Raw genomic sequence first — 12211 nt, 5'->3', positions numbered from 1 at the left:
CACACACACACACACACACACACACACACACACACACACACACACACACACACACACACACAGACAGACACACACAGACACACACAGACACACACAGACACACACAGACACACACACGCACGCACGCACGCACGCACGCACGCACGCACGCACGCACGCACGCACGCACGCACGCACGCACGCACGCACGCACGCACGCACGCACGCACGCACGCACGCACGCACGCACGCACGCACGCACGCACGCACGCACGCACGCACGCACGCACGCACGCACGCACGCACGCACGCACGCACGCACGCACGCACGCACGCACGCACGCACGCACGCACGCACGCACGCACGCACGCACGCACGCACGCACGCACGCACGCACGCACGCACGCACCCACGCACCCACGCACGCACACACACACACACACACACACACACACACACACACACACACACACACACACACACACACACACACACACACACACACACACACACACACACACACACACACACACACACACACACACACACACACACACACACACACACACACACACACACACACACACACACACACACACACACACACACACACACACACACACACACACACACACACACACACATACACACACAGTACTGCGAACGTAATGGAACGCTGAGTTATTTGTTGCAACTCCGGGCTTTACTCGTTAACGCGATCACCAGTTTTCTGGTTAGAACCATCAGTTGTCTTGTCATGAATTGGCATGAGCCTCAGAATCATAACAAAAAAGGTATTCTGTCCACCAAGTCACGGTTGCTATTGGTATGTACCGACCAGTGCAGATACGAGTAACGGTTGTCCTGTTTGAACACCGCATGTTCATGCAGATATCTATCAGACTGGCAATCTATCGGCACCTCAGCACCTTCGGGTAAGTCCTATGAGCGGACTGTTCAGCCTAGATTGACGATCAGCGTGTGCGATCTCCTCCCGCATTGATTACTACTGTAGCGGACATGGAAATTCAGTCCATTGACCGGGGCCGGCGCCCTCAGCGCGTACAAAATGCTGCGTGCAGTGCACAAAGTCATGTTGATCCGATGCAACCAGCGTGCTGCAGCGCATGAATGCATGTGTGTACCGCTTTTCCACGGCTGCATGGCCAGCGCCCTGGGGCTGCTAGACGTACGACCGGATTTCCATGTCAACGACAGTAGTTGCTCATGTGTTATAAAGTGGTTTCATATCTGTCACATGACCATATGGGGCGGCCATGTTGGCGCCAACTCCACTCAACTCTTGAACCTACGGGTCACATGATGTCGGCCATGTTGGCTCCACTGTCCACATGACATGATCACTTTCTGCACATATTTAGTCACATGACAGGGATATAAAACCACTCTTTATACAGTCAAACTCCCCAGATCCGGACGTCCCTAATCCAGGCACATCCGTCTACCGGGGACCTTTCTGACCCGCCATCTTGAGTCACAGAAATTGGCTTTTCAACAAAAACGGTCCCCAAAACTATTGATTTTCATAAAAAGATGTCTCCCTGCCTGCAGTAGGTATGCAAGTTCTGAGTTACGGGCAATTCCGTGTTACGGGCAGGGCTGGTCCCAACCTGCCCGGATCTGGGGAGTACGGGCAGGGCTGGTCCCAACCTGCCCTGACCTGGGGAGTGTTTACTGTACTCACTTGTAGGTGATGACCTGGACTAAAGTGACGATGTTCCGTTGTTCACTATAAAATCTTTCTTGTGGTTATTTTTTGAGGGGGGGGGGGGAGGGGGGGGGGGAGAGTATGAGGCACTCCGGGTGAGGGTTTTAATATTGATTTACCAACGACATTGTTCCATTTGTTTGAAGACTGTTACAGCTAAAGCAGTGGACACAGGCCCATAGCTAGACGACATACCATAGTCTTGCTTCTAATTCTTTCCGTTTGAAATTTTACTGACCCAAATGCTGCCATTTTTTCGATCCCTGTCCAGATCTTCAGCGTGAGAAGGAGGTTGGTCGCCTAAGCTCGCTTCTCATGGACAAGTGACCAGCATGAGAAAGAAACACAACAGTTAAGCAATATGTTTACAAACACGCCGCAGCATCAAGTCTTACGTGGCGTTCCTCAGCTGTCACAGTGTGTGAGTAAGCACACGCCGGGCCTTTAGACACTTGGAACAAGCCGGGGTCGGCCCTTGAGAGGGCATGCACCCCCTTCTCCAACTCATGTCAGCTGTTGGGCTTCTCTCCTGTCACGCAACGCTATCGGGAAATGATACTGGAGCCAGACGGCATCATCCAGAGTGTACATGATATATACACCAATTGCGAAATCATCGGATAGGAGAGTAGCACCCATGCGGAAATTGAGAATATAGCTTACCTGCTTTCCCCTGCACTGCCAGGAGACCCTGTCTTTACTTGACTTTGATTGATAAGTCGTTGATGCACTGTACTATGATCAGCAGCCATATGTAGAAAGCTGCGTAGAGAATCATGTGGCTCCTATCTGCATCAAAGCCTCAGCTGTGAGGCGAGTGTGCACTTCAGCTTTTAGGTTAAAGCACGGTATAAACAGTCAAGCATCACGCACAGCCTCTTGTTGCTTGATGTACTATTATAAAATACTACCAGGAAGTCACAGTTAAATTGGACCAGTTATCAATCGAAAAATAATAGGATCTGTGCCGCCAGATATGGCTCTCACAGAGGAGCCTGCTACCAGTCCATTGACATTCAACGTGTATGTGACTTGATGCTACCATGCCGGATATTGCCGTGACTATCTACACCAGTACATGTGTATGTGTATGTGCATAGCTGGACTGATAACCCAGGGTACTATCATCATTGAGAACATTGAGTCATACAGAGCCCAGGCAGACGTTTTCTTTTGTCAGTGTACATAAGAGGTCCAGCAAGGTCTTGGTTTTCTGTGGGTGTGCAGAGAATTGGCGTGCATGCACAGGCAACCAGGTTGGTGCAGCCGAAAGCCATTTCTTAGATTGTACGTGATCGGTATGGAGGCTATGGCCAAGGACAAAGTCATTGAAATGACATGATGCACTATAGTAATTCCAAGGACATAGTTGTACACCTGGCCTGGTACACTTCACAGTGTCTGTTACCCTGTCACATGTCCCAGATTTCCACAGCCTACGGTGACACTGAGTATTAATTAAAGGTGACCAGATGGTGCAGAGGTACAATAATTATTACTTTGTATGTACATGCAACTTTACTGCAATCACCAAGTAGCACTAGCTTGAAGTACCTCTAAACACCCAGTATCATGTGACCATGGTATACAGTAGTGATCACTAATCAGGCACCTCTCAAAGAGCAGATTCATGTGACATGCTCATTGATTTAGCACTTTTCTCAGTTCCTGGGTGGATTGTCACGGCCAATATGCCCAGTACTAGTTAGATCTACTGCCTAGTACTGGGCAGGGCTGCTGGAGGTACTACTAGGGATTACACAGTCCAGAGTAGTCTAAGACTAAGAGGGTTCAAGTGCAAGATCTGTACTACTACTAGGTTTGTGTAGAGAATAAGCAAAACATGGTTTCCTGCCCTCTTACAGCTAGCAGAGATAAACACGACTACTTAGTAGTTTATAAGTACCTGGAAATGACTTTTACCAACCTTTACCATCCGGTGTAGTAGGTATATTATGGGGATTGAGTCCAGCCTCAAGACATGTGTCATGTCTAGTCTCACTGCTGCTGCATGACTTGAAGGCTCAAGTACAGTCGTGACGATTGTCTGGAACCGCCAAAAGCAGCTGGCCTGACTTCTCATCCCACGCAGTCACTCAAAGGTTTCTCTCCTGCTGACTGGATTGGTGACCTGGTGCCAGGGGTGAGCCTTTACCAAAGCAGTGCCGGCTAGATAGCATATTCCTGTCCTGGTGGGGTGTGCCTTTACCAAAGCAGTGCCGGCTAGATAGCATATTCCTGTCCTGGTGGGGTGAGCCTTTACCAAAGCAGTGCCGGCTAGATAGCATATTCAGTGACTGGGCGATCTCCCAGTACATGGCATTAATCGGGAAAGGGGAGTTCTTAGTGATTAGTTATTGGCACCTTCTATCCAGCCGAATAGCGTGGCCGGCAATCCGTTGAAACAGTCCAGCTGCTGCTCTTTCACGGTCTTAGGCAATACTGCTCAGCTGTACATATCCATAAAATTGGTTCTTTGAATCTTGACAACATGTTCAACAGTCTGGCTGCAACAACAGCATGCACAGCATTATCAACGTAGCGTGAGTGTACATGATATTTTTAAAGCATCTATTTAGAATATTATTGCAAGATAAAATATCACAAGCCTATCAAAATTGTAGAAATCCATCACAGTAGAATCGGATAGAATGCGACGAGAAACATGTACTCAAATTGTGGTCACAGGATCACTGATAAGAAATTTATTTAAAAAAAATGGGATAATTATTGAAGTTTTACTGTCAGCACAAGCACTGAAAGGTGCATTTGATATTTACTTGTAAATCAACAATCATGTCATTCATTTTGTTCAGCTGAGAGCCTGCTCGGGGAATGGAACTGTTCACACGTGGAAGGAAAACGCTGCAGGGGATCTGGGGAGCTCTTAGTAAATCCGACAACAATAACGGAAAAATGGCAAAAATCAGTGGAGAGCTGGAGAGAATACTTTCTGTGCTGAGCCCACACCATTAACAGTTTACGCAGAAGAACAGCATAATAACATTAGGTTAGCCGGTAAACCGATCATCTCAAGTCCACATGCATACACGCATGCACACGTCTGTGTAAACGTGCGCACACACATGCACACACATGTACACACACACACACACACACATGCACACTCATACACACACAATGATGTGATTTGTACCATAAACACCCCACACACAGCCATCTGGCCATGATCGTCTGGGGGTGTTGAACAGTGAATTCCTGACCCCAGCGCACTCACATGCACTACTCGTGCAATTCATATTTGCGCAGTGGGCATATTGCCACTATGGATGGTACTGGTGACCTGTTTGTAAGACTGGAAGACTATTCGTAGGACGCTAACGTTAGTTACGCTGCCACATTGTCATAGTGGTGACTCTGCCGCGGCGTGGTGACGCGATGCGAGCGCGCCTGAGCTGCCAGCACATCGTCGTACTCGCCGTTGACCTCGGCAGTTGCGGGCATGGCAGCACGCTGCTGCGCTGCGTTTGGATTTCCTGCGCCGTGCAAGTGACTGTAGCCGTACACGGGATCCCGCTGCTCAGACACGACGGGTGGCGGCTGCTGATCACCCCAGATGATTGGCGTGGGCGCCCTGTCGCCGCTGCTCGTTCGATTCGAGTTGCTCTCCCAGGGCAAGGAGGGACGGTTTCGTTCTCGCCGCGCCTGATCGGCAGTCAGGTGATACGCCGTGGCAGGAGGCGTCGTGACGTTGATCGCCGGAACGGATGACGAGAGGCTTGCGGCGCCGGGCCGCACGGCTGGCACGGCGCGGGCGTGCTCGTGCGGCACAACGATCGGGGAGATGCTGGACTGCGATCCGATGTGTGGATTCGGACTCTCCGCTATGACGGCCTGCGGCTGTGACGACGTGGACCCGCCGACTATTGTCCGCACACCACCCGCTGATGACGTGCTCGCTTTCTTGGATGCTCTGCGTGCCACGGGGACCTCGCGCCAGTCATCGTCGTCGTCCCGCTGATTGCGGTAGCGTCCGACCAGGGCGATGAACATTGCGAGTAGCAGCACGCTGCACAGGCATGCTATGAACACCACCCACTCCACCGTGGACAGCTCCCAGTCGGAGTCTATTCGTGCGGCTGTGACTGCACACAAACACACATGCACACACACACACACACATACACACACACACACACACACACACACACACACACACACACACACAGGAGCAGGCGGACACCAGCGCACCAATGCACAGCACACGATTGATTTTAGATGATAGAAAGCAATGGAGTGCAAATCATCAGACCATCGCATGTACGTGTACAAACAGAACTATGGTAGGTGAAGTGGTACTAGTAGTGTCCAGTACTTTTTTGTCTCTGCGTTGGTGTTTCATGATCAACAAGAATGTGCAGTGTACTTCCTCTAGACAGAGTTCTTACTCCAGAAACAAAAAAAAGCTTCTTGACTTCACATTCTTATTGTGCTCAAAAGGTTTGGCTCAGCGGAGCTAAACACTTGAAGACAATGAGCAGTTGTACTTCTTTGAAGTGTGTACATTAGTGTAAAAGGAGGTTGGCACCGTTTCAGTCCCACTCAGAGTCACGATCGCTCGATCCCTCAGAGCTCAACTCACCGAAGCTGAAAGGTGGATCAAATCAAAGTCATGAAGTTCTTGTTTCTGGAGGAAGTACGAGAGCTTCAAGAAACTTGAAAGTACAGACGGACACACTTACTTGTTGAATTAAAATCGCCGGCAGTACTGTTGTCCATCGTTAGTATTGAGTTTGGAGACTGCAGTGTAGACAAGAAGAGAATGGAAATGAAGAGAATATGGCAACAAGGAGGACGAGCTGAAGTGACATTGGATTACTAATTTACTAGTACTTAAAACAATGTCATTTGATGGTAACGATGCGAAAAGAGTCGCCCTTTGTTTAAATGAAGAGAATGATTATGTTGTACTCCACACATGCTGATACGTATGTCTGGCCCCATGGGTTTGAGTATGCTAGCACAGAGAGGATAAGCCGAGCCAGGAAGCCGGGAAGCTAGGTACGTGCCCGGGTGTGGGTGTGTTGGCGTGGGAATAAGACACAGCAATCTAAGACGTGGCCAATGTACATCATTCTCACATAGGTTTTTGTTTTATTTTCACCTCGTGCTGACCGCACGTCTTCTCCCTAGTCTCACCCCAAACACTTACAACAAAGAGCTGCATAAACTCATAAATCCTCCCTATCATCGTGGTGATTGGAGCGGACATCACAGGAACGAAGGCCACATCGCTTCACACTCTAGTCGTCTGTATTAACTAGTAATAACTACCTATAGACTCGGATGGAGAGCCAAGGATTAATTTATAAGAAAGAAAAAGGACCAGGGTCAGTGTCGTGCAATGGTATAGCATGAGCTGATTGTTTAGTAACTGGTGGTGTTAGTGGACATTGTAGCGTAACTTGTAGTTCCTTGGTCCTTTTTCTTCCTTATAAAATAAATACCTAGTGCAACAATTCCCATGTCATGTACTTTCAAGTATTCTCGACTATACAGTCGTACTACAGTGCTGCTCAATGAAATCCAGTCGTGTCACTCCAGTACGCGCTGGGCGTCACGTAGCCCTTAACCTGCGAACACTGGGCTGCGAAATGGTGCAAGGCGCACACTTGACGCACACGGCTGGATTTCATTAAGCAGCACCGTAGCTGCACACGGTGCATTTTCCTCATTCCTTCTCCATGCAGGTACATTGTTGAACGGTCTCTACTGGGATGACAGCTACATCATATCTCAGTCGTTAGAGCATCACCGGCCTCAAGCAAAGGTCCCTGGTTCGAGTCCTGGTCACGGGTGACAGTCAATTTTTTCTTCAGACTTTTTCCCTTTTCCATTGCCTCAACCCATGAACATGTAAGTCCGGTGGGTATTGGGCATCAGCGGAACCAAACCTGTTATCCATTGTGAAGAGACTGTACAACTACTGTCGTAGACATGGGAAATCCAGTCGATTGCCCGATGCCGGCGCCCTCAGCACGAACAGAACGCTGCGTGCAGTGCACAAAGTCTTGTTGATCCGTTGCGACCAGCGCGCTGCAGCGCATAAATGCATGCGTGTACCGCTCATCCATGGCTGCATGGCCAGCACCCTAGGGCCGCTAGACGTGCGACCGGATTTCCATGTCCACGACAGTACCATGACAACAGCCGGGGCCCTGTCACCATTACAGTGAATGCATGCCCCTTATCAAGCACTCTCTCTCTTTACCATAGAAAGAGAACTGGTACAGTAGGAACAAAACAACGTTCACTGGTTTGCGGGAAAGAGACAAAACGGGAAAAGTCTGAAAAAAAATTGACTGTCACCACCAGGACTCGAACCAGGGACCCTTGCTTGTAGCCAGCGATGCTCTAACCGCTGAGCTATGGTGTAGTCGTCATCCAAGCAGAGACCAAAAACAATGTTCACGCACACGCACACACACGTACAAGCGTCAATCCCACAGTACCGGCTAACATAGAGCACGAAGAGTACAGAACGGCACTGGCCGACAATACACAATCTGCGTTGTGCTTTTAAACGGCCGTGTTGAATTTTCTGGGAAATGAGTAGCGCACAAACACTGTCATACAACAGCATACTATCCAGTGACCTTCTCGATGTGGTAATACCACAGACATTGCTTACACAGTGGGTGAACGTCCTCTGTTCACACGGGCCTTGGTACTCGATACAGGTAGGTAGAGCTCAGTCCAAACGTCCAGTTGCAGCTCAAACCTAGTTCTGCCTCCAATGTTAGATGCTGCTTATCTGACCCTCTTTTATCCGGCTTTTCGCTCCACTATGGAAATCCTACCGGGAGCAAACCGGGAATGCAGTGTAACACACGTGTGGCTGTTTGGCTATCCGGTTCCTAGCCCAACCGGATATTCCAACCTGTGTGTGCACTTGCTCTCTGCTCTGACTACATTTGTGGCACGATTGACACTGTACCCAGAGCCGCTAGAGAGATCTCAGCCCGTCACTTTCGACCATTAACCGGCCACAATTACCTGTGAAAACAGTGTGTGCTGTCAAGCAAGCCAGATTTCACTGGACGCGCCACTAGTAGTAGTACCCGTAATAGTGTAGTGCATGACTTTACTGACACTGTGTATAGCCTGGGCCAACATTCAAACAGTGTGCCTGTGTCACAGTGTGTGCCATGCACTGTCATTGTACAGGGGGAAACATACACACAGAGTAAAATACATGCATAGTCGTTGTACAGGGGAAATTTCCATAATTATAATAATAGCCCAGGCTGCAATCACGGGGGAAACATACAAACACAGTGTGGTATGCACTGTCATTGACAGGGGAAACATACACTGACAGTGTGGAATACAGTACAGTCATGCACTGTCGCGTTGTACAGGGGAAATACACGTCCTTCCTCTGAGTCTGAGTAGACATCTAAATCAGGCCATCAAACAAGCACAACGTTTTACCGTCCACACTTTCAGCGGTTTTACGATGCTCTGACCGCCCTAAGACTCAGAGCACAACTGGCTCCATCACAGAGACTGGTTCGTTTACACTGAGAGTGTGCAGTGGTTCACTAATTGCCCCATTATTATCAGGTGCTCTAATCAGCAAAACTGACACAATGATTGCTCTTTAGTGTAGCCTTGACACGATTTCAATCCGTCCTCCTATAATCGATCGCTTACCGTCACCACCACCTTCTTATTCTGCTACATTTTCCAATGGGAACGCGGAGCACCAGAGGACTGTCAGTTGTTCACCGCCGCGACAAGTACGAGAGCTTAGCGCAGGAATCTCAACGTTCAAATCGTTTGTATAACTGCAAGCCCTGCTGCTATAGCACGCTCCCTGAGATTGCTAATGTAGTAATGAAGACGAGCTTGAAAACTAGAAATACTGCAAAAAAACGACGTTCTGCAAATGCCATCTATCACTGATCAGCGGAGCAGTGCAGTACTGTCAGTTAGTGCAACCCTGCATCAAAACAAAAGCCTTGAAAGGACGACCGACCGTCGACGACGTCGGAAGTGATGTTTCCGAGGTTACTGCATTTACCCGCAGTGAACATGACTGTGATCTGGCCACAAACAGATCTTCGCACCTTTCCAACAAGCACCCCATCACCACCTGATCACATGCCACAGCACACACACGAGTGGCTTGTCAAAGGCGCTCCCATGTAATCGCCATTTCTCAGTGTGTGTGTTTACAAGTTTATCGAGCTGAAAATACGCGCACGCCACGAGGTCGAAGAGAAAAAACATTGGAAAGGTTACAGAAATGCCGATAGCCACGCCGATGAACTGGGTTATGCATTGTGTGTGGCCAAAACGCTGCCATCGACTGGACTCGCGCTGTGTGCTCGGCAGGACTGAGTTGGGCTTCAGCTGGGAGTGTGCGGCCGGCGATACAAGTACGAGTGCTGGTGTCTCGGCTAATGGATGCCCGCACAGATCTATCTAGGTCACCGACAACGGCTACCGGCTTTATCACAATGTGCACAAGTACAAGACGATGCAGGCAAACCATGCATACAATACCTCAGCGAACAGATCGTTTCACAACAATAACACAAAGGCCATGCACCACTAACTCTTCAAGTCTTCATCTACTTCTCGCTCACCTGAACTCGACACGGCGCTCAGTCAGTGCGATGACAAGCTAGCTGGAGGTTGCGTGAGATGATAGATCTGCTTTCTCCGGAAGGAAGCACCTTCGCTAACAGCGCTGATATGCTCCTAGCGTCAAGTCCGGCCGGCGGCCACGAGAAAGTCGACACGTCCGTCGGAGGACAGCACACAATCCAGGGATTCGCACTTTTTTACGGCTATCGGTTTTATCAGTATCACCCAGCTATGATACATGTAGTCACTGATCGGTAGTGTTCGATCCAAAGCACATCCAGGAAACTCTCGCTGAAAGCTCTCACAATGTTGAAACAGTTACTGATACTACTACAGTACAGTACTACATTGCTAGTGCTGAAACTGAAAGACCACTGCACTACTAGTACTGACGCGTGCTACATGTACATAATCATTGTACATGATTGTAGTGTCAGAGACAAAGAAAAGCTTTTTGAAGAAGTGACTGCTACCTCACGGATTCGCGCTCTGGTTCCAGGACCTATAAAGGCTATACCATTGTATACAGTACTAGTAGAGGCTAGACAGTAGACTAGATCACAGAACACGCACGAACGCCGACATGGTGCGCGTGTGATGAATCAGAAGTCGCGCGAGCTCCGTCAAATGTCGGTTACCAATTACGCCCCGATGTACAATGACGTTTGTCATGTCGACCCTGCGCGTTTCCAGTGCGCAGCTACATCTACTGATCTAGTAGAGTCTACTGACTGTACTAGTCGACTCTACTGGTACAGGTCCGTGACCACGGATCTGGACAGGATCTGATTGGAGCCTGATATTACATGTAGTGATAAACAAAATGTATGGGCACTTTATGAATAATACACCAAGGCTAGAGTCTGTAGCCAGTACAGTATCTCACTCACCTACTTCATTCATCATCTACCTCTCACGTGAATCAAAAACGTAATCTACTACTACTGTACTAGTACTACTACATGTAGTACTTCTTTGTCGCGCTCCGGAGATTTCACTGGTGCAGATACGACATGCATCATATCATGGGCATGTACGTTTTAAAAGTCTTTTCCATGATTATGAGTCTCCTCGCGATGTTGAGGCGCGGTGTTGAGGCGCGATGTTGAGGCGCAATGATTATGTTGAGGTTTCTTTCCCTCCGGAGCTCCGAACAGGAGCATACCAGCTACAGTCAGTCTACGGACCAGCACTCAGCAGTAGCTACATGTATGTAAATCTATCTACGTCAAGGTAGACCTACTGTACTAGCTGCACAACTACACACAATCAGAGCAGACATCACATCACCCGTGCGGAGTCCATCCTTTACTACACAGTCTTATCCTACCTGACCTACTCTACGCCTCGAACGCCTACTTCGCCAGCCTCTCAGCAAGCCTCAAACAGACCCTCATCAGACTGGATAAGCGCTGCATCCGCTGGATCACAACCCAGCCCTCGCGTGCCCACACTATGCAGCTATATACCCAACTCGGCACTTGTCCGGCTGTCGAGCGGGCGGATTGCAAGTAACTAGTTGCGGCTTCTCGTACACCGCATTCTTCACGGCAATGTCAGTTTGCTGCTCAAATCACGCCTGGAATACAGTTCACTGCCCCGTGCCACCAGAGGTCAGGATGCCTGCAATCTGCCTCTTCCCAACATTACATCCGCATTACTTCGGGATCTCACAACCCAGTTGTTGCTGCTGCTACAAATTGTAAGTTGTGGAATCTTTTGCCCTCGTCCTTTAAAAAGTCATGCCTTACCACATGCCGATTCAAGCGTTTATTGAAAGTTTACTTTAATGGCTAATGCTAGGATGTTCCCTATCCCGAGAGTTCTCCATACTCACTGTTTTCTTTACTACACCTATCCAGGTTGTCTTAGATTTTATCCGTTTG

General features: G+C 49.0%; 2 protein-coding genes across 4 annotated transcripts in view; one reads left to right on the top strand and one right to left on the bottom strand.

The window, feature by feature from the left end:
- The window catches only part of LOC135818208 (protein MFI-like), a 15400-nt gene extending 12490 nt beyond the window's left edge, over positions 1 to 2910 (top strand). For both annotated transcript variants that reach the window (XM_065331561.1, XM_065331560.1), the window contains exons 10-11: positions 872 to 915; positions 1981 to 2910. In XM_065331561.1, the coding sequence (XP_065187633.1) occupies positions 872 to 915; positions 1981 to 2036 (100 nt within the window). In that variant the 3' untranslated portion in view covers positions 2037 to 2910. The remainder of the gene's footprint in view (positions 1 to 871; positions 916 to 1980) is intronic.
- A 1245-nt stretch (positions 2911 to 4155) lies between these two features.
- LOC135818207 (uncharacterized) lies at positions 4156 to 10648 on the bottom strand. Of its 2 annotated transcripts, none has more exons than XM_065331557.1 (3): positions 10325 to 10648; positions 6413 to 6470; positions 4156 to 5815 (listed from the first exon to the last, which is right to left on the bottom strand). In XM_065331557.1, the coding sequence occupies exons 2-3, from the start codon at positions 6447 to 6449 to the stop codon at positions 5058 to 5060; spliced, it is 795 nt and encodes a 264-aa protein (XP_065187629.1). In that variant the 5' UTR covers positions 6450 to 6470; positions 10325 to 10648; the 3' UTR covers positions 4156 to 5057. The 2 variants fall into 2 exon arrangements, with proteins under 2 accessions (XP_065187629.1, XP_065187631.1); XM_065331559.1 differs by lacking the exon at positions 10325 to 10648 and adding an exon at positions 9387 to 10148.
- Positions 10649 to 12211: the final 1563 nt, after the last annotated feature.

This window comes from Sycon ciliatum, chromosome 5 (assembly GCF_964019385.1).
Source record: "Sycon ciliatum chromosome 5, ocSycCili1.1, whole genome shotgun sequence".
In the NCBI taxonomy this organism is placed as follows: Eukaryota; Metazoa; Porifera; class Calcarea; order Leucosolenida; family Sycettidae; genus Sycon; species Sycon ciliatum.
Note: the sequence above shows the minus strand (reverse complement) of the source record. Positions and strands in the feature narration are given on the sequence as shown.